Source organism: Stegostoma tigrinum, chromosome 16, assembly GCF_030684315.1.
Source record: "Stegostoma tigrinum isolate sSteTig4 chromosome 16, sSteTig4.hap1, whole genome shotgun sequence".
Classification (NCBI taxonomy): domain Eukaryota; kingdom Metazoa; phylum Chordata; class Chondrichthyes; order Orectolobiformes; family Stegostomatidae; genus Stegostoma; species Stegostoma tigrinum.
This window is the reverse complement of record NC_081369.1, coordinates 42,660,297-42,683,860: the sequence shown is the minus strand read 5'-3', so window position 1 is coordinate 42,683,860 and position 23,564 is coordinate 42,660,297. Positions and strand designations below refer to the sequence as shown.

Genomic DNA, 23,564 nt, shown 5'->3' with positions numbered 1-23,564 from the left:
ATAAAACTAACACTCTGGATTTTACTATAATCGCAAAGCTATGAGCAAGAAATTTTGTCATCAGCATATATGCAGTTAAATGCAGGTTATTGTGAGTAGTACAGTGCGCCTCCACAGATTGTGGTATTTACCAAATAAATATGCACAGATTCCACCGTCAACCTTAGATGAATAATGCTTTTGTTTTATTCGAAGAATTGCTGAAACAATTAGAGCTTTTTCATTCAGGAGTAACTGAGTTTTCAATGGTTTTGAGAATAATGTTCCCTCTAACTTCTGTTTGCTGTGTGCAACCAGTTTGTTGCACTTCATGGTCCCTTTAAGACTGACATGCAATTACGCACATTAAAGGATGTGTTTCTTGTGTGAGACCTGTCTGTTCTGGCATACGTATTCCCAGCCAAATAACAAGTTACCAGTGCAGCTAAGAAAGAATGATAGAATGTGACCATTTTTGCTGAACAATGTTTGTGGCTCTAGAAAATTACTTCCTCTAGCTTTTTGGGTTGGTCTTATGTATATTTTCTTCAATCCTATGCATATGTACCAATTTTTATTTTGTTTTCTGTACAATGATTAAACTGGAATTTATATTTCCCATGTTGCGATTCCTCCTTTCCATTCTGTGTCTCGATGAAAATTTTCCTGTCTGATTGATTAGAAATACTCCCTGCTCACTTGCTGTTCTCACAATGGTCACAGATCCCTGAAGAGAGAATCATGTTCAAATAGATATCAGTTGACTAGAGGCGTATTAATGTCTATGGCCATCTGCAAAAGCCACTCCTTTATCAATCACATAAAATATGAGTCATTTATCTCAAAATCATAAAAAAGGCAAAATCGTCATGGGGCTTCGCTCTCATTATAGAGACATGACTAGTGGTGGTTTAACCTGTGGGCCATCGCACCTTGGGTGAGGGGAGAAAGTTGAGAAAGAGGATCCTTCATGATCATCTCAACCAGTGCAGGAATTGAGCCCAGATTGTTCTTGTTATTCTGCATCACAAACCAGCTGTCCAGCCTAAACCAACCCTTTATTTTACAGCCAGTCTTTCAGTGAAATATATGGCAATACTATGACAAATGTTTTGTATTTAGAATAATTATGTCTAATATTAATTAAAGTAATATAGTAATAGAAACATGAGGTTTGGAGTTTGTACACAGAGCAATGGCCCTGTATTTTACAACAACCTAGAATGCAAACTACAATATAGAATGTTCAAATTTCTGCAATGATGAATGATTCCTGCCAATTTATTCTTCACATGACAACTTGATCCAACCATATTACAATTTAAGTATCAAATGATGTGTTTCAATTTAAATATAGATAAATATCCAACTAAGATAGTATCAATACTAAAATGGACATTAAATGTAAGTCAACACTAATATTTCTTGTATTGTGACTCAACTTGTTTTGATAAGCCAGAGATTGATGGGAATAAAACTGTTCCACAGGTATGACAAGGCAGCCCTTCAATTTTCACCTTATTTTCTTAGCCTACAATGTCCAGTATTTCATCCCCTCTAAGGAGGCAGAACAATAAGGTGTATAAACAATAAGATTACTGGTTAAAATTGAATTCCTTTCAATATATGATATTTTCAACATGAGGGAGAAAAAAAAATTATCACAATTTCAGACAATCCAAAGCTAACTTGTGGTCCAAATCTTTGTTCCCTAACTGGTGTAGGAAGCTGATTTTTAATGCAGTCTTTTAGACTTGCGTTTTTGCAAAATAGCTTTAGACTGTTTGTCTAAGCAAAAACAACTTTGGTGTCACTTTCAAACTTTACTTGTTTCAATTTCTGAAGTTGTAATTATGTTATGCTACAGGCATCTCAACAAGAAGCTAAATTTACCAAGCTTCAGTCAGAGCTGAATACAGTCCAGGAGCAGGCAAGAAAAACTAACCATGAACTGAAATCAGCAGACCAACTCATCCGTGAACTCAAACGAGAGCTAACAGCTTGTCATGGTACCCAAAAAGAAAGCATGGAGCAGGTTTGCCATAAATTCAAGCCTTTCTTTCTTTGCTTGCATATCACCTTGAAATCAGTGGCTTATTTCTGCAATCTGATTGTGTCACTATTTTAGGAATTGGATTGTATTGCTCGAGGTATATACTGCATTAATATAATAGCATAGCAGTCAGCCCTTACAGCCTGAACCATATGTTCATAGCTTTCACGCGTGTTCTACTAAATCTCGCCAAAGATAGATCAATCAAACGCTTGGTGAGCAGAATCTGTTCAGAATTGTTGTTGTGCTTTAATTCATGGTAAGGTAAATCTAAAGAACAGCAATCACAATCATAGAAAAGCAAAATACTGCAGATGCTGAAATAGTGAAACAATAACAGAAACTGCTGAAGAAACTCAATGGGTCTGGCAGTATCTGTGGAGCTAGAAGCAGATTTACTGCTTTCAGTCCAGTTTGACTCATTTGGAACACATAATCGATTCCTTTAAATCAAACAGGAGAGCTTGCTTTTATCCCGTGAAACAAAAAAAAGAATATGCCATTTTTCTTTACATCGATAAACCATCTTTACTAACTGAACCAGGATAACTGCTCACTTTTAATGGCCTGCGAAAAAACATTAATTTTAAATCTAGGTCTCAAAAACTGTTTTAAAATAAAGTAAACATGGCTACAGAAATACAGACAAGTTAATCATTCCCTTCAGACACACAGAAAACCCACATGTTACTAACTCAAAAGACAAACGCCCATATATTATACACCTGAGCTTAAACATACTCAGATTTATGTGACCTCTTTAGAGTTTTACCCCAACATATCTAGCCTGGGACTAACATTGATTCTTTATTCTAAGGTAATTTCAGTGCGATTGGGCAAAAACATGGCAGATGCAGTATGTGGACAGATGTGATGTTTTCCACTTTAGTAGCAAAAACAGGCAGAAGGATTATTATATGAGTGGGTGTAGGCTGAGAGAGGGAAAGTGCAATGAGTCATAAATATCTTCGTATACCAGTCACTGAAGGTAAACATGTAGACGCAGCAGGAGGTAATGAAGGCAAATGGTATGTTATGGGATTATTGTACAGGAGCAGAGATATCTTGCTGCAATTATACAGGGCCGTGGTGACACCACACTTCTGTATATTTTACTTTTTACGTGATGAATGATGTTCTTGCTATAGAGGGAATGCAGGAGGGTTAACTAGACTGATTTCCAGACGGATGGGTGTGGAGAAGTTGAATTGATTAGGATTCTTTTCGGAGATAGTAGGAAACCTTTGAAGAGCAGGTGTGCATGCTGGAATGGATAGAGATAGAGGAAGCTGATGTGCTGAAAATTTTGTCAAACATTAAGATTGACAAGTCGCCAGGCCCGGACCAGATTTGTCCTCGGCTGCTTTGGGAAGCGAGAAATGCAATTGCTTCGCCACTTGCGAAGATCTTTGCATCCTCGCTCTCCACTGGAGTCGTACCTGAGGACTGGAGAGAGGCAAATGTAATTCCTCTCTTCAAGAAAGGAAATAGGGAAATCCCCGGCAATTATAGACCGGTAAGTCTCACGTCTGTCGTCTGCAAGGTGTTAGAAAGGATTCTGAGGGATAAGATTTATGACCATCTGGAAGAGCATGGCTTGATCAAATACAGTCAACACGGCTTTGTGAGGGGTAGGTCATGCCTTACAAACCTTATCGAGTTTTTTGAGGATGTGACTAGAAAGGTTGATGAGGGTCGAGCTGTGGATGTGGTGTATATGGACTTCAGTAAGGCATTTGATAAGGTTCCCCATGGTAGGCTCATTCAGAAGGTCAGGAGGAATGGGATACAGGGGAACTTAGCTGCTTGGATACAGAATTGGCTGGCCAACAGAAGACAGCGAGTGGTAGTAGAAGGAAAATATTCTGCCTGGAAGTCAGTGGTGATTGGGGTTCCACAGGGCTCTGTCCTTGGGCCTCTACTGTTTGTAATTTTTATTAATGACTTGGATGAGGGGATTGAAGGATGGGTCAGCAAGTTTGCAGACGACACAAAGGTCGGAGGTGTCGTTGACAGTGTAGAGGGCTGTTGTAGGCTGCAGCGGGACATTGACAGGATGCAGAGATGGGCTGAGAGGTGGCAGATGGAGTTCAACCTGGATAAATGTGAGGTGATGCATTTTGGAAGGTTGAATTTGAAAGCTGAGTACAGGATTAAGGATAGGATTCTTGGCAGCGTGGAGGAACAGAGGGATCTTGGTGTGCAGATACATAGATCCCTTAAAATGGCCACCCAAGTGGACAGGGTTGTTAAGAAAGCATATGGTGTTTTGGCTTTCATTAACAGGGGGATTGAGTTTAAGAGTCGTGAGATCTTGTTGCAGCTCTATAAAACTTTGGTTATACCGCACTTGGAATACTGCGTCCAGTTCTGGGCGCCCTGTTATAGGAAAGATGTGGATGCTTTGGAGAGGGTTCAGAGGAGGTTTACCAGGATGCTGCCTGGACTGGAGGGCTTATCTTATGAAGAGAGGTTGACTGAGCTCGGTCTCTTTTCATTGGAGAAAAGGAGGAGGAGAGGGGACCTAATTGAGGTATACAAGATAATGAGAGGCATAGATAGAGTTGATAGCCAGAGACTATTTCCCAGGGCAGAAATGGCTAGCACGAGGGGGTCATAGTTTTAAGCTGGTTGGTGGAAAGTATAGAGGGGATGTCAGAGGCAGGTTCTTTACGCAGAGAGTTGTGAGAGCATGGAATGCGTTGCCAGCAGCAGTTGTGGAAGCAAGGTCATTGGGGTCATTTAAGAGACTGCTGGACATGTATATGGTCACAGAAATTTGAGGGTGCATACATGAGGATCAATGGTCGGCACAACATTGTGGGCTGAAGGGCCTGTTCTGTGCTGTACTGTTCTATGTTCTATGTTCTATAGTAGGAACTGCAAATGCTGGAGAATCTGAGATAACAAGGTGTTGAGCTGGATGATCACAGCAGGTCAAGCAGCATCAGAGGAGCAGGAAAGCTGACTTTTTGGGCCTAGACCCTGGGATTCAGAAGAATAACGAGACAAAATCGTATAGAAACCTGTTAAATTCTAACATGATTAGAAAGATTAGATGCAGGAAAGATATTCCCCTTGGCGGTCCAGAAAAAGGGAAAGTGGTTACTGTTTAAGGATATGGGATAAACCGCTTAGGTCAGAAATGAGAAGAAATTTCACCAAAAAATTGATGAGCCTGTGGAATTCACTATCATAGGAGGCAATCAAGGCCAAAACATTGTATGATTTCAAAAGGAGTTGGATTTAGCAGTTGGGGCTAAGGGGATCAAAAGAAATGGGGGAAAAGTGGAGTTAAATGATCAACCATGATCATGATGAATGGCAGAGCAGGTTGGAGAGCTCAATGTCCTGTACCTGCGCCTCTTTTCTATATTTCTGTGTGTAATCTAGTTTCCGTATCCTTCCTTTCTCGGGATTACTGGCCAACACAGCCATTTACATCCAAGGACTTCACAGTACTGTTTTAAATATGAAGTAAACTTAAAAAGAAACCTTCCAAGGGTGTTTCTCCTAATCCTGAAAATAAAACAAGTTTTGGAAACCTCTAATGAACCTTGAGGCTCCGCTATGTGAAATAGGGTTGTGAAATAGTTTGAGATAAAAATCTATTAGTGGTGCACTTAAAGCTAGGCCTCAAAAATTGTTTTAACATAAATCACCATGGCTACAGAGGTAATTGCTAGTTAATTATTAATTTCAGACACAGACAAAACACACTTTGCGAGTAAAATCCAAAAAAAAACAAATTTTCAATTAATGATATCTAAAATTTATATAAATCACACATTGTCTATCACCTGGGGACAAATTTCTAATAAGGTTTGGTGGACTACAGTATCATTAGCATCTCGGTGAGCTGTTGAAAATTCTATGGGATGCCTGACACAAAGGAAAATAGTCATGGTTATTGGAGGCCAATCATCACAGCTGCCACTGTCAAAGCAGGAATCAGGTAAATTCAGATAATGATTGCTTTTACCCTTCAAAGACCCAGACAGCATCGCATTATTGGATCTACCTTCTTACTCCCATTCCTTAGTAAAATAGGCTGAAGAGTATTCTCCAAACCTTGCTGTCACATTCTAATTAATGAAACCAAAGATTCTAATTAATGAAACATTCAAAGTAAGGGGATTGTTTCATTCCTCCATTCTCACACAAGCACTCCAGAAATTAAGGAAGACAGGATAAGAGAAGAGTTTAGAGTTTTACCAAAATTCAGAGGTATCAGATATCAATTCACGTGAGAGACAATCTCTCAGAAACCATATCTAACAATAGTTACCCTACTGAGCTAGACCCACTAGCTTTTCTGAAAAAGAGTCTTACTAGGCTCAAAACAATAACTCCATTTGTCTCCAGAGCTGCTGAGTTTCCCTAGCTTCCTCTTTTCCTTCTTGCAAGGCAAAGTGTAAGCTTCTTTCTAGCTAGCAACTTGGTGACATAGATGGAAAAATTTCAGGCAGAATCAACTAAGCCTGCTGTTCCTGTGGAGGAAACACTGTACCTGACTTAGAGACCCGAAACTGTGAACTAAACCAATCGGAAAGCTCAGGTTTCAGTCATGTGACATAGTTGAGCATTTCGGATGCTAAGAGCTCATCTTGCTGGGCTAAACAAAGTAACCTTGCCTCTCATATTAGATTTTCCATTGCAAGTCAATGTGGTAACTATAAAAGCATTAACACTCGGTTTAACAAAACAGATTTAGAGGTTTCCTTTATCAAGAGCTGGCTAGAAGCAGACAGCTTGTCTCCAAACCCTTTGTTTCAGAGATCATAGGAACTGCAGATGCTGGAGAATCTGAGATAGCAAAGTGTGGAGCTGGATGAACAAAGCAGGCCAAGCAGCATCTCAGGAGCACAAAAGCTGACGTTTCGGGCCTAGACCCTTCATCAGAGAGGGGGATGGGGAGCGGGACCTGGAATAAATAGGGAGAGAGGGGGAGGCGGACCGAAGATGGAGAGAAAAGAAGATAGGTAGAGAGGAGAGTATAGGTGAGGAGGTAGGGAGGGGATAGGTCAGTCCAGGGAAGATGGTCAGGTCAAGGAGGCGGGATGAGGTGGTAGGTAGGAAATGGAGGTGCGGCTTGAGGTGGGAGGAAGGGATGGGTGAGAGGAAGAACAGGTTAGGGAAGCAGAGACAGGCTGGGCTGGTTTTGGGATGCAGTGGGGGGAGGGGACGAGCTGGGCTGGTTTTGTGATGCAGTGGGGGGAGGGGAAGAACTGGTCTGGTTTTGGGATGCAGTGTGGGAAGGGGAGATTTTGAAGCTTGTGAAGTCCACATTGATATCATTGGGCTGCAGGGTTCCCAAGCGGAATATGAGTTGCTGTTCCTGCAACCTTTGGGTGGCATCATTGTGGCACTGCAGGAGGTCCGTGATGGACATGTCGTCTGAGGAATGGGAGGGGGAGTTGAAATGTTTCGCGACTGGAAGGTGCAGTTGTTTGTTGCGAACCGAGCGGAGGCGTTCTGCAAAGCGGTCACCAAGCCTCCACTTGGTTTCCCTAATGTAGAGGAAGCCACACCGGGTGCAATGGATACAATATACCACATATACCAATGTGTCTTCTTCTTTATTCATTCATGGCATGTGGGCATTGCTGTCTAGACCCAGGCCAGCATTTATTGCCCACCCATAATTGCCCAGCATGTATTTAAGAATTAACCATACGTTATGGATCCAGAGTCACATGGAGGCCAAATCATGTAAGAATTTCCTTTCATAAAGGGTCATTAGTGAATCAGTTGGGTTTTTCCCCTAACAACTGCCAACACTTTCATCATCAAATTCCTGATTTGTTATTGAATTTGTTCTTCAAATTTCAACATTTGTGGTGGATTTGAACCGAGGTCAAATAATATCACAAGGCTATTGCCTCCCACTGCTGAACTTTGTCTCTGTGAATAGTGTAATCAATTACTAAATGTTCATTAATTTTCACGAGTAAGGCTTCCAGTCCTCATCTGTTAAAAGCATTGAAAACCAGTCATGACATTTGCGCACTTTGCACCAGATTTTGCTTTATGCAGCCTCTCGCAGTTTGAGACAATGTTGCCCCATTGCCCTATCTCTCAATTCCATCAGACTTAAATCACTGAGAATATCAAATATTATAAATGCCTGGATTTTATGTTTGCTATTCAGCCGATTTGGAGCTGGGGATTGCTCAGAAAATTGAGCCAGCAGCATACCTACCCACCCTAGTGCCTGCCCTTGGCCTAGTTGAATACGCCTCTTCTTCATTCTGAAGACCTGTCAGATCTGCTGTGTTCTTCCAACACTTTGTGTTTTTATTATAGTTGAAAAGGAATGTGGTAAATGAGACTACCCCATAATGCAATGTCCTAGGCATACTCTGCAGTAACATGACATTTCTGGCTCTGTAATCTTGTGGGTTTTACAAATAAGCAGTACAACTATTAATTGTGCTTTCCATTACAGCTAAGTGAGAAGAGCCGAGAGATAGCCAGCCTGAGAAATGATGTTGCACGAAGTCAACAGAGAAATATGCAGTTAGCAGAGGAAAGTGCAACATATGAGGAAAGGATGAGAAGACTGCATGATGAACTGAAAAAAATGCAGTCACTGAATCGACGAGCAGAAGAGGAAGTAAGAGTTTTATCTAATGTTACAAATATGTATGTTACCTTCAGTTTATAACTGCAATCTGGTAATGCTCTCGCTCTCACCATGTTGCTCCATATCCTCCTCTCTGCTGGTATATTTAGTCCTTGCTAGTGTGCAATTCACAGCCATAGCTATACTCTAATAGTTGGTCTAAGTTACCAATTACACTGTATATGAACAGTCTGTTTTTACACACACACAATTTCAGATAAGTGCAACCCTCTCCTCAAACTCTAAGGTCTGTAAGAAGGGTAGAAGACATTTTTAATACATAATTTGAACTTGTGCCCAGTTGTAGAGTTAAAATTGTGTTTCATTTTACCAAATAGTGACCCTTCATGAGTTTAAAATGACTTTGATTTATGGCAGTTATTAAAGCAGATAGGAACGGAAGCTAGGAGGAGAAATCAAAGGGGCTGCAAGAATACAGGTGGGTCAAGTGAATGGGCAAGGAAGTAGCAGATAGAGGATTCTGTAGGGAAATGCAAGGTTATTTCGTTCGCCAGCATAATAGAAAGACAATTTTTTTGAAAATTCTTAGTGTTACTTTTGAGAGAAATTTTGGTATACTTTTACAAGGAACACAGAATGTTGACATACAGGTACAGCAAGCACTGTAGAAGGCAAATAGCATATGGACATTTATTGCAAGGAGGGATGAGTGCAAGAATAAGGAAGGCTTGCCACAACTGTGCATTATTTTATTGAGCCCAGACCCAGAGTACTGTCAGTATTTTTGATCTCCACATTTAAAAAAGCTTGTTCTTCCAGTGGACCTGTAAAGCAGATATTTGCTGCATTGGTTCCTGGTAGGCTGCTCTGTCATGATAGTCTGAATAAATTGAGTCTATAAGGCTGAATTTTTATCTTCAGTTTGGACAGTGTCAGTTAGGCCATTTCCTGACTTTGTAAAGTCAGCCCCAATCATCTGTAATTTTCATTTCAGAGGATCTGCAACATGTTATAGTTAGGACAGTCACCTCATAATGCAGAATTATGCTGGAAATGAAGATGGTCAAATTCCAATACAAAAAGATTAGAGGCATGTATCCATTCACTGGGACATCAGCCCATTTCTCCACATAGTTATTAGGCATTCTAGCCATCAATCCTCTGACCTACTGACGTGCCCCTTCTTCATATCTCTCATGGTCTCATCATACCCTCTCAAATCCCATGAGGGTCTGAACCTACAACTATGTAGTCTATATATAAGAAGAAATAAAGCCGGATGTTTGAAAAGTTCGCGGACTCATTCATTATTTCTTAGGAACCCAACAACTGTCAATCAAATATAACTATTGAAGATCCCTTTGAACAAACATTCTATCAGCTTAATTGCTTGTTAATATGCAAACTAAGCAACAGAAATTCAAAAACTTATTCATAAAACTCAATCAAATCACAGAAGACAGTAATGAGATGCATAGCCAGAGTTGAGCAAGAGATCCCAATGAAAACTGTATTTTCTTCCACATTTTTATGTTTAAATTCTGTTTATTTTGAAAACTGAAAACCTTGCTGGACTCATGAAATGGCCAAGGTTGGCCACGTACTTGTATTTCACATTCCAGCTAAAGCTGATGCAATGATCCTGGAGATGAAACACCTGTTTCCAGCCAAGCCTGGATAAAAGAAAGATCAAGACCTTTTTTGCAAAAGTGAGGGTTAGCATTTTTATGGTTACCTCACTACCTCATGATTTAAATTATAGTAGAGGGTATAAAGCAACAATTAGCTTAACCTTTTCATTAGCCCACCAGAATGGATCCTTGGCATCTGAAATACTGGTCTTTGACACATCAGTGGTATTAGACCAGGTTGAATTTCTTAAATATACAATTCTGGGATTTTACGTCTAATACTGCTTAACCCATAGAGGAAAAGCAGGAATCTCTGGTGAGTTGGCAATCTGCCTTGGACCCTCCATCTCTGTCTCCACATTGTTGGCTGGAAAGAAGCTTGCATTTCTTCGACAGGAAGGAAAAGCTACTGGGTCCAACTTACCGAGGGAACTATTATTGGACACTGACCTTGAAAATGTTGCAACTCACAAGAACTGATTTCAATATCTCTAGATTTACCAAAGCTTTAGTTTATACCCTAACTCCTCTCTTGTCTTCTTAAAATTTTTCGTTTGCGAGTGTTTATGCATAACTAAACACTTTCCATGTGTTTTAAATGTATTGCTAATAAACTATATCCTTGATTTGACCTTAAATAATTTTGGTGGGTTTATTTCAAAAATTTAAATCCATAAATCAGGATGTGTGAATACCCTTCAGACTACCACAGTGAGGGCTGGGAGTAAAAAGGGAGAGGAGTACCTTGCTTTGACGGTTTAAGAGTAGAAAAACAGTCATATTTTAAACTCACCCCCCTTCCCCAATTTCCCTTTTGTCTGTGTCAGTCCCTTCACAGCTGTGCTAACTGTACCTGTTGAGCTAATTCCATGTGTGAAGTTTGAAGGTCATCCATCTATTCATAATAAGATTATTGTACATACCAAAATAAACATGGTCACGTAATTCAATACAGTTGACACTAATTTTTTTTCTTGATCATCAATTCACAACCCGCCATATTTCCTCTCCTGGAGAAAGTAATGTCCTTCAGGAGTAGGCATATAATTTTAAAATGCTGTCTGGAGTTTTGAGACATATGAAGTGATCTAATTTAAGTGTATACGTTTCTGAAGGAGCTTGACAGGGTAGACATTGAGTGTCTATTTCTCCTTTCCTAACGAATATGGAACGGGTACATAGTGGGAAGATTAGAATAATTTAGGATTAAGATAAGAAGAAATTTCTTCACACAGAGAATTTTGAATCTCCGGAATTATCTATTCCAAAGCATTGTGAATGTTCCATCAATGAATATATCTGAAGCTGACAAATATTTGATCCCTCAGGGAATCAAGGGATATGGGATAAGGTAGAAAATCAACCACAATCATTTTGAATGACAGAGCACATTGAAGGGACTATATCGCCTATTCCTGCTCCTATTTCTAATGCTTTTGTAATCTAGAATGATCAAAAGAAATCTACTTATTGCTGTAATATAATTTTTTGCTTTTATCTGGAAAAGAAAGTTAGTGGTGGAAGTAAAACACCAGCTAGTCATACTTCCAAAGCACTTGGATAAAATAGAGTTTGGAGTTCTCTGAGCACTATTTTCAGCATGTTGACGAACATGCTCCTGCACAATCCCTAAGTGTACAATTTAATTGATTTTTTTGTTACACTAAGTACTGAATTGCAGCATTATTGTTTGTTTTTAAATTATTTTCCCAGTTATTCAAGTTGATTTGAAAACTTTCTCTATATGGCAATTTATTTCTAATCAGTTGCCATTTATTTCATGATAACTGTGAGAATACCATGGCCTTAAGACAAGTATTTTGTAATTTTTTGAGGAGAGGTTTTAAGACAGGTGATGAACTGTCTATTTCAGTCCAATAAACTAAATTCTTTGCGAGACCTTGGGCTTTTTTATTTGAGTTAGAACAATAGAAGCAGCTGAATGGGTTAGGGTCAAGCTCCCCAGAGCCAGGATTTTTAGGTTTAGTTTTTCAGTAGCAGTTGCTGGACTCTTGAAGCTGTCGCATATCTCTTCATGTACTATCTGTGTCAGAGTTTTCTCTTGTCGACTTTCCTCCTGGATGGAGAATTGCATGTGAGACAATCTACTTTACTGTATTTGCCTTTGCCAAGGGTGTGTTTGTAGGATGTTACTATATTAGAACAGTTCTATTATTCTGTTAAGTTTTCCAATAGTTATGTTACTCCAATCTCTTCTTTCTTTTGTTGTATTTTAATGAGAGTGTATGAATAAACTGTGTTTTGCTTCAAGACTGTTAGTTTGACTAATCAAATTGCATATGAAGCACAATGCCTGGCACTTGCCTACAAAATGAGAAGAAGTTACTGTCTAGGCTATCCTCTTAATATACGTTGAGGGGCGTTAGTCTGGCCCATAACACAAGGAATTGCAAGGTTTACCCTACTTTAACTCATCTTTTCATAGTGCACACCCATCACAGATCTTTAACAACAAGACCTGATTCATTAACCCAGTCGGATGTGAAACAAGATCACACATTGTAATTTTTCTATAATACTGTACAAATGTAATTGTGCTGTGAGTCATCTGAGATATTAGCAGTTGAAGAACATAGTGCAGGTGGAATACATGAAGAAATAATTAATTCTTTAGAATGCAATGAATTCTGCTAAGGTCATCCTCAATACTGATTAAACGTGAGACTGTGATGAAATTATTTTTTATAGACCCTGTGACATAGAGATTGCTTAAGGATTAACCTGGATATGGCACTAATACAACAGCAGCCAATTTTAATGTAATCTCACCTCCACATACTCACATTTTGGGCACATTTAATCAGCAAAAGCTTAATTAAAAATGCTTTTCAAATCAAAGTTATATTAGTTTCTGCATTAAGCCATCTCCCATTGATTTTCCTGTGCATTTTAGATATAAAGGTTATCTGCTGCACTTCAATCTTTATGAAGAAGTGGCATTAGCTTGGGCTGTTCGGAATAAACATATTAATGGTTTTCTGCAGATGATTCTGCATTATTTTGTAAGCTACTTGAATGGAACATAAAGTTTGTGTTTAATTCAACATTTGATTTAGCTGTTGCCAACACTTCTAGTGTGTTGGCATCAAAGGTTTATCTATTTGCACCCATGCTTCTTGTTACTCTATCACTCCTACTGCCGTTGGCAGCTACGCAGAAGGTAATACTAGGTATTAAAAAGTGAGGGTAAAAGTGAGAATTACTCCAGTCAAGTGACATGTGCCTAGTGACAGCTATAATCTTGGCTAAGAATTTAGTGGAGACTTTTTCAATTTTTCAAATCCATCATGGTTCCTTCTCATCATTTCTCTTGAAACAACTCCACCATAAGAACATACGAACTAGGAGCAGGAATAGGCAATTCAGACCCTCAAGTCTGCTCAACCATTTAATACAATCAAAACTGATCTCATTTTGGGCTCAGCTCTAATTTACTGCCTGCTTTCCATAACTCTTCAACCCATAACTATTTAAAAATCTGTACATCTCCTCCATAAATTTTAATCAGTAAGGAAATCGAAAGTTACAGAGGAAATTGTTTACAATTTGCATAGATGATTTGGAGTTGGGGACTAAGTGTGGTGTGTCAAAATTTGCAGATGACACTAAGGTGAGTGGTAGGGCAAAGTGTGCAGAAGACACTGAAAGTCTGCAGAGGGACATAGATAGTCTAAGTGAGTGGGCAAAGGTCTGGCAGATGGAGTACAATGTTGATAAGTGTGAGGTCATCTATTTTGGTAGTAACAGCAAACTGGACTATGTTTTAAATGGTAAAAAAATTCCAGCACACTGCTGTGCAGAGGGACTTGGGTGACCTTGTGCATGAATCACTAAAAGTAGGATTGCAGGTGCAGCATTTGATTAAAAAGACAAATGGAGTTTTGTCTGCCATTGCTCGAGGGATGGAGTTTAAAAACGGGGAGGCTATGCTGCAGCTGTATAGGATCCTGGTGAGGTCACACTGCAGCACTGTGTGCAGCTTTGGCCTCCTTACTTGAGAAGAGATATACTAGCTCTGGAGGGGGTGCAGAGGAGATTCACTCGGTTGATTCCAGAGTTAAGAGGATTGAATTATGAGGAGAGACTAAGTAGACTGGGCTTATACTCATTGGAATTCAGAAGAATGAGGGGAGATCTTATAGAAACATATAAGATTATGAAGAGAATAGATAAGGTGGAGGCAGGGCCGTTGTTTCCACTAGCAGGTGAAACTAAGACGAGACGGCATCACCTCAGAATAAAGGGAAGCAGATGTAAGACTGAAGTCAGGAGGAACTCAAGTGCACTTGAGATTATCAGAGCATGTGGAGTAGGGCTGAATGGTCTGCTTCTCCTCCTCTGGCTTATATGGAGGAACAGGTGGCAGCTCAATTCCACCAGACCTTTGTCGGAAAGTGAGGAATTTCTCATAAATTGTAACCACCACCCCTCCACCTCACCCTATATCACTTTCAGAACTTTGTGCACCAACATACCTTAGCCCAATAATTAGGAGAAAGCTGAACAACTTGGTGGTGCAACACATTACATTCTGACAGACAATCTTTCATAATGGTGCAATATCGAATCATAGAATTTTGTAGTACAGAAGGAGGCCATTTAACCCATCATGTCTCTACCAGTTCCTGAAAGAGCTACCCAGCTAGTCCCATTCTCCAGCCCTAGCTCCATATCCATCTAACTTCATCACTTTCAAATATGTACCCATCTCGTATGGAATCCACCTCCACCAGACTCCCTGGCAGCGAATTCCAAATCCTACCAAATCTCTGAGTAAAGATCCAAACATCTCACATCTAATTCTCTCACTGACAATCTTGCTATTGTAATAGTAAACAAAATGTTGTTTAACCATGTAGTTAATAGCCAACCATGTGAGTTCTCTGAGGAAAGAAGTCAAGCAAAGATGCTCTCCACCAAGAGAAAAGATCCAGTCTTTGGCATATTTCTTGGTAAAAGAAAAGTAACTGGAGAGAAAAGAATCATTTTACTTGGTCAGGAAACGGTAAGTTATATATGGACATCTTAGAGGTGTGTTGTCATTAGAAGTGGGTTACACTTCTCCCAGGGCGTGTGAGTTGTGTTAAAAAGCAGTTTCACATGCATGTTGTGGTGTGGAGCGATAGGTATTAATGGTAGAAGCCCCAGCTGTCTTCACATGGCTGACCAGAAATCGCTCCCATTTTTACCACTTGCTGTTGACCTTTTGTTGGACTGATACTCAGCTCCTTAGCCACATTATGAACGCATCTTCCCTGGCTATCAAGTCCTAGGATAAGACTCAAACTCAGAGCTTCTGGCTCACAGGCAGGATGGTACCTACTGCACCAAAAGGCCATCTCAATTCCTTGGAGATAAGACGATAAAAATGTACAGAATTGATTTTTAAAACTGGATAAAACTGCAAAATGAACATGAAATTCAGGAGTCTTTGTGGTGTGATTGTGAAAATTGGTCATTAAGTAGACTAGGTTGCAACATACCAATGTATATCTTAGAGGTATGTTATATAATTAAAAGTGTGTTACAGTTCTCTCAGGAAGTGTGAGTTGTGGTGGTAAAATACACTTTCATTTTTTCCAGGCTCACATTTGTGAGAATCGATTGATGGAACTAAGCAACCAGATGATAATGTCACAGGGGAAATCCCATGAAACTATGAAGGAACTTACCAGTAAGGAAGAAGAGTTACTGATATTGAAGGTAGAACTGGTCTCCCTTCGAGAAAAATACCACTCTAAAACTGAAGAGGTAATGCTTACTTCCAAATCATTTAATAAATATTACGTGCCAAATGTTACTTAATTTAAAACTAAGGGCCAGGTTTTGCCCACCAGTGTGGGTAATTCAAATCAGAAAGTTTCCCAACTTGCTGTAGAAAGTGCTCCAACACAAATAGTTTTCATGAGTGTCAGAGGAGGTTTGTGGAGTGGCTTCAGGGTCAGTGACCCTAAAAGCAGAGTGTGGGCGGCCAGAAGAGCAGACAAGTGAGTAGGTGAATTGATTAGAAATGCCACCTCCATTTTCTGGACTTTGCCCCAGGTGTTTTAAAAGCTGTGAAACCCCCTCACCTTGCACACTCCATGACACATCTGTACAGCTTCCAGGCCAATTCAATGCTCACCCATGCATACAACCCACCCATACCCTCTCTGCCAACTCATGCTCCCACCTACCCCCTTGATGCCTCATAATCCCATGCCAGTTGAATAGCAGTTCATGTCCTCCACATCTCCCGACCCTCATTTCCTCAAAACCACATCTGTAAACTCTCACTCTGTCCACCATGGAAATAGTGAATATATTGGCATGGATAAGTAATTGGCTAATGCACAGAAAATAGAGTAAAAATAAACAGTGCATATAGGTTTGGCTGGCTGAGACTAATGGTGTGCCCCAGCTATGCATAATCTACATCAATGATTTGAATGTCAGAATTGAATATAATATTTGCCTGTTTGGAGATGACATAAAACTGGATATGAGTATGAGTTGTGAAGATTATACAAAGACATATCAAAGGTATTTGCAGAGGCTAAGCCTGCAGTAAAAAAAATGACAAATTGGAATACAATGAGGAGAATTGTGAGGTTATTGCTTTCACAGGAAAAGCAGAAATACAGAATATTCTTAAAAGGTGCATGTCTGGGAAGTGTTGGGCTTCATCGAAGATTAACATGCAGGTATAACAAGCAATTAAGAAGGCAATGATTTGTTGGTCTTCTTACAAGAGAATTTGAGCGTAGGTGTCAAAATATCTTACAGCAACTGCATAGAAACACGGTGAAATTGTATTTGAAGTATTGTGTACAGTTTTGGTCACCTTACCTGCAGAATGGGCCTATGTTCTCTGGAGTTTTAGAAGAATGAACATACAAACATACAAATTGGAAGAAGTTCAGCCTCTCACATCTGCTCCACCATTTAATAAGATCATGACTGAAATGTTTGTTTTTCGAATTCCACATTCCTATAAACCCAGATAGTGTTTGATTCCCTTCCCTAGCAAGAATCTATCTACCTAGACTTAAGAATGTTCAATGACTTCACTTCTCACGACCTTTACAGGTAGAGTCCCAATGTCACAGACCTTGCAGGATAAAAAATTCCTTATGTCTGGCTAAGAGCAACCCTTAATTTTTAAGTAGTTCCTCCTCGTTCCTGACTTATCCACATGTGGAAATGCCTTTTTCACATCCATCTAGTCAAGACCTTTCAGGACCATATATATTTCAATCAAATCACCCATCACTCTTCTAAATGCAAGTGGGAATAAACAATCTGTCCAACTTCCTCATAAAACAACTCAGTCATTCTAGGTGTAAACCTAGTAAGCTTGCTGTATGCTGTTCTCCAAGTGCGGTTTCCCCAGTGCCCTGTATAACTGAAGCATTCCATCTTTACTTTTATGCTCATTTCTTCACATATTAACTTGTAGCCTTCTTAATTACTTACTTTACTTTCATGCTTCTGGTGACTCATGCACTAGAACACCTAGATCTCTCTGCACCGCAGAATTCCATGCTCATTCTCCATTAAAGTATTGCTTTTTTTTGTTCTTCCTACCAATGTAAACAGCTGCACATTTTCTCAAATTATACTCCATCTGCCAGATTTTCACTCACGCACTCAAACTACCTGCATCCCTATGGAACCTCCTTGTGTCCTCTTCACAACATACTTTACTACCTAACACATTTTGTTCACTCTACATAGCCCAGCTTTCATGTCCTCAAAACTGCCCTTATGTAGGTTTGAAATACTAATCTCAGACCCACTCCTCCCTTTCAAATTGGACATAAAAATCTCTCATAGTATGGTCACAGTACTTTGGACTGTCTTTACTCCGAGGAGTTTAGTTAATCGTGCCATATTACACAGTTCCAAGTCGATTATAACCTATTGTCTGGTCACTTCCTATGAACTCCTCATCCAGGGTATTACACCAATCTGATTTTTTTCAGATTGGCTATTTACACAAACCCTTACATAAAGCAGCATTTACCAGGCAATCAGTTTACCAGACCCATATTACGTTTCTCTTGTTTGTCACTTTTTTTCCAAACCAAGTCATATTGGCTCCAAGCATCTCCAAATAGGTTAAGAAAAGCAAAACTATTTCTCCACGTCAACTTCACTGAACTCCCACATTAACCAAACTTCCAAGCTCTCTCCTCTGTGTCATCTGCATTCAGTGAATGAAAGATGACCTCATTCAAACATACAGAATTCTGGCAGGCAGATGGGATTAGAATGGCATTAGGGTCAACACAGACATCATGGGGGTGAAGGAGCTGTTCCTGTGCAGTACTGTTCTCTGTTTTTACAGGGATTGAAAGGGAATATGGAGGGATGATACTTCCCTTGCCTGGCGAGTCTTGAACTAGGGGACACAGTCTTAGAATAAGAGATAAACCATCTAGGACTGAGATTTTCACTCAGTCAAAATGCTCAGACAGCCAGTGCAGACACTATGAACAAATTCTGTGATTGTGTGAGGTGGAAAAAAATCTTCTCTGAGACTGTTGTGAATTTTGGAATTCTCTTTCCCAGAAGTCTTTAGAGGCTGTTATTGACTGTGTTTAAGATTGAGATTGATACATTTTCAAATGATGGCCGAGTGGTATTATTACTGGACTGTTAGTCCAGATACACAGATAATGGTCTGGGGAGCTGAGTTCAAATCCCACCAGGGCAGATGGTGGAATTTGAATTCAATCAAAAATATCTGGAATTAAGAATCTGGTAATGACCATGAATCCATTGTCGATTGTTAGAAAAACCCATCTGGTTCACTAATGTCCTTTAGAGAGGGAAGCTGCCATCCTTACCTGGTCTGGCCTCCATGTGACTCCAGACTCACAGCTATGTGGTTGACTCTTCAGTGTCCTCTGGGCAGTACGGATGGGCAATAAATGCCAGCCTAGCCAGAGGACCCTCATACATACATAACATTAATGAATGAATAAATAAAATTAAATACATCAGAGGATTGTTGGGGTAAACACTGAAAAAGCTGGAGAAGTTCAGCAGGTCCAGCAGCATCTGTGGTGAGTTTCTGTCTCCACAGGCACTGCCAGACCTGATACGTTTCTTCCGCATTTTCTGCATTTGTTTCAGATCTCCAGCATCCACAGATTTTTGTTTTTATTCCAGGTATAGGTGGTAATTGCAGGGAAATGGTGATGAAGTGAAAGATAAGCATGATCTTATTGAATTGTCAGATGGGTTCAGAGGACTGAATGGCCTACGACTGCACCTATCTCTTAAGTTCTTGTATTCTTAGCCAATGATTTCTGACTAATTTTGAAAGTGGAACCTTCATAGAACAGCATGTTTTAAGCTAATTTTAAGGAAAACATTATTATCCATTTTTTTTTCTCTAAATTGAGATCATCTTCACAAAAGAAGCAGCACAAAGGCTTTAAAGGGTAAATTTTCCAAGGCAATAAATTGCCAGCAGGAGCATACTAAATTTACCTTAATGGTGTTTGGCCTTTTTAGTCAATTGAATTAATCTCTTTAAGGCCTGTATAGGAGACGATCAGATTTGCATGTGGCAGTTTTTGCTGTTTCTTAAAAATTTATTTACACCTTCTTCAAATTAAATTGAGTTCATTCCATACTTCAATCATATGTATAAGGGCAGAGATCAAAATATGACAGGATGCAAAGTGAAAAGAATGGATGAATACAAGAAAGGTGCATATCTGGTTTAACTACGTAATTGTACTTCCTGTAAGTAAGTGGAAGATGATAGGAAATAATTTGCCCTTAGACTGTATTATATTTGAAAAGCACTATTCTAGAAATGAAGATGACTGTTCCTAGGTAAGTAATATTTCTGCTTACCCATAGTTAAACAGGCACCTGTCTAAATTAAAGACTTTTTCTTAAAACATAATTGCTACTTTCTGTCTTAATTAAATACAATTTCAACTGGATTAAACAGCTTCCTTTAAACACATATCATTGATCAGTACCTGCCTTAAGGAGCCACAAAGATACCGCATAATGTAGTTTTCACTATAAAAAATATAGGTTACAACTGAATCTAATTTCGCTGTATGAACATTTCTATTAAAACAAGACACTGCATTCCTTTACTAGCTGCCCCTTCTTTGACACTCCCAGAGAGATGCGCATCAACTGGACAAGAAGTGAATTTGAAATGTTGTCAGCCATGACAGCTGTTGTATAGCATTCCATCCGCAATGGCTAAAATTGCGATATTCATTACACCACCCCTTGTCCACAGAGCCAGGCTTTAAATTGATGTTGAAAAGTGTGTTAGTCAGTGCTTCAACTGTGTATTACAAATCATGTCGCCAGAGAGTGATTTTTTTTTCTACTTTAGTTCTATCGTGTTCTGTGTTAGTGTCGGTTCTTGATATTGGAATGTTTAGATGGGTAATTAAGTGTAATAGAAAATTTAGACTGAAGTGCTTCTATTTCAGAAAGGGTCTTCTGTTAATAAATGACTACAGAAATGTTGTTTGACTTCATTTGAACAGGATGCTTTTTTTGTGAAAGCAGACTGTTTTGTTCTTCAATATGGATTTTATAAGCAGCTCTGAATCCAACATGTGAATTTTTGGGCAGAGATGAAAAAATGCAGTAAGTGAAATAGGAATTAAACTGCCACTAATTATTAGAGTTTACGAAAGAATTTCTAAATTACACACAGCAACTTGGCAGTGAGAAGTATTCTGCAAGTATGATAACAATATACTGTACTACTTTAATTCTGAATCCCAGTATAAGTTAGCTATTAATCTGATCTGTTTACTGATATAGATCATTAACTTTACCATTCATGGAATTTAGATGTTTTTGATTTGGTCAGTAATTTAGTTGTCTCAAAGTATAAAAAGTATAAAATATTTTGAGTCAAAAAAATGTGATTCATTGTTGCAGGACTTGATTTCTAACACTAGATGTGACTAGTGAGTTGAATGTTAATGACATCTAGTGGCCAAAGTATAGTATAAAAAGATGTTAATTGGTTTGTGAGATATTTTTGCATATAAACAAATTTAATTGCTACTTTGCTTATTTTCAACATAATTATTTAAACATAAGTTTATGAATTGATTAGCAATCAGTGTATTACTTGCTATTTATTATGGAAATTGTAGAGTAATCTTGATAACTAGTTCATAGCATCTGTATACAAAAATGTTACATCCATATAATGAAAACTTGCAATGGCAGCAAATTAAATTGCAAATTCTATTTTGAAGGAAGATTAGCAATTAGACTTTCTGGTCTAATGTGTACTTCGTATTTTGAGTAATTTTCTCAAATTGCTGTTTTGAGTTTTGTTGGTAAAAATTTTGAAAACTATTGTTGATTTAGAGCTAGTCAAGAAATCATCTGCAGATAAAAAGCACAAATTTTGATGTAAACTAGATTGAAAACAGCCACCAAAGAAAGCAGTGGAATTAATATCATTTAAAGAAGGCTGGTAGAGCATAATTATTTTTCATTTGTCCATCAGAAATTCAGATTTATATAATTACTACAGAGTTTATTTGCCAACAACAAAATTAGTTTTCAATATCTATACCAATGCAGTTTGAGTTCACCAAACCATGGCAGCAGCAAGTTTCTCAATAGGCAGTGGGTATACAATCACATATATCAGGGCTTTCTCCTGGCCAGTTAATTGAAAGCAAGCATACTGCAAGCTGCTGTTTGGAAGGAAACAACCTAGTTAACTGCTCTTGTTAGTATTTCTCCACCGCTACTTGGAATTTAAATTAGCCTTGTCAATATTGCAGATTATATTTCAAGATATTGGAAATGATACCATTTCATATTTTCACCACATAGATTTTTATGGAAATTGTATTAAAATATGTACTATTCAAAATCGGCTTCACTGTAAACATTGATACTTGAGGTTTGCATGTCATCCTTTCCTGAGAACAAAAAAAGGACAAAAAGAATGCATGGCCTCAGGACATCCCAAAGTGCTTTACGGTCAAGGAAGTACTTTAGAAGTGTAATCACTGTTTTAGTATCGGAAACAGGACAGCAATTTTTCTACCAAGGGAACTCCAACAAACAACAATGTTATAATGCCCAGATAATTTTTTTTTTACGGACCTTGATTAAGAGTTAATTATCACCCAGGATGGTGGACATAACATCCCATTCTATTGTTGTCCATCCCTGTTGAAATAGAGTCGTGAGATCCTTTGTGACACCTAAAAGAGCAGATGTGGCCTCAGTTTAACTTATCATCCAAAGGATATTTTATAAGTTAATATGCCACCATATTTTCCCAAATTTCCGAAATGAAATTATATTGTTAAGAACAGAATATGCCCAAGGAACCAATGTGTGTACAAAGAGACTTGTGTGTGGAAGAGGCAGATCAATACTTTGATGTTTTCTAAGACTATATTGACTATTGGCCATTTGATGGGTGATATTACCTTTTCGGTGTTGAAATGCAGATTTCTTGAGACATAAAATATTTAACAAATTGAACGATGAAAGAAATACAATGTAATCTGTGAGCAATTTTGGCACAATCATTTAGCTCATTTAACCAAGACATATTACTGCATATAAAGGGATATATTTGCACTAGCTTGTATGAGTTTCCAAAGAGATTTGTCCTGTTAAACTAGAAAATTTTTCAAAGAATTGATATCTTACATTAATGTTTTTAAAAATGAGTATTTTTAAAAGTTGCATTCTTTAACTTACATAGAATTGTTGCACAGCAGCCAATTATAATTAATAATAATTATAATTAATATACAAAATAAATAGAGTAGTTCTCCTGCTGTTCTACCTAAGAGATTATGTTGAGTATAGTTGGGCTAGCAAAACCATAAAACTAAATGCCCATTCCTAAGTTGAGCCTGATGTTGCCATAGGTTCAATAGGAATGCTGTTACTCTTGCTGGTAAGAATTAAAATGCAGTGATTATCCTTCATTTATATAATGCTACAAAAAACACACTGAAGATTCGTACACACGCATTAGAATTATCATGAATAGACTTTCAGATAATGTAATAAATTTAGATACACTGGAGTTTTTCTCTGAATAAGACAGGTCAACTTAACAGTCATGAACAAAGAAGGTAAAGCATTATAGATTTATACGGAACAACTAAGCTGAATCTAAGTGAACATATGGGACAGAATGCTGTAGCAGCCCGAATGACACGGGCTATGGCAAAAAATCACACATGACATTGGGCGAAACCTTTTTTCCATATTGACAAGAAGTCATTGCATTTTCAAACAGAATTCCAAGCGACGTGATGATATT

The 23,564-nt window shown here is 38.6% G+C and overlaps 1 protein-coding gene across 1 annotated transcript in view; it reads left to right on the top strand.

Annotated features, from left to right (window-relative positions):
* Window positions 1-23,564, top strand: part of LOC125459774 (golgin subfamily A member 4) — a 709,733-nt gene that overhangs the window by 601,615 nt on the left and 84,554 nt on the right. The window contains exons 34-36 of the mRNA XM_048546606.2: window positions 1,847-2,014; window positions 8,481-8,648; window positions 15,854-16,021. Coding sequence (XP_048402563.2) covers window positions 1,847-2,014; window positions 8,481-8,648; window positions 15,854-16,021 — 504 coding nt within the window. The remainder of the gene's footprint in view (window positions 1-1,846; window positions 2,015-8,480; window positions 8,649-15,853; window positions 16,022-23,564) is intronic.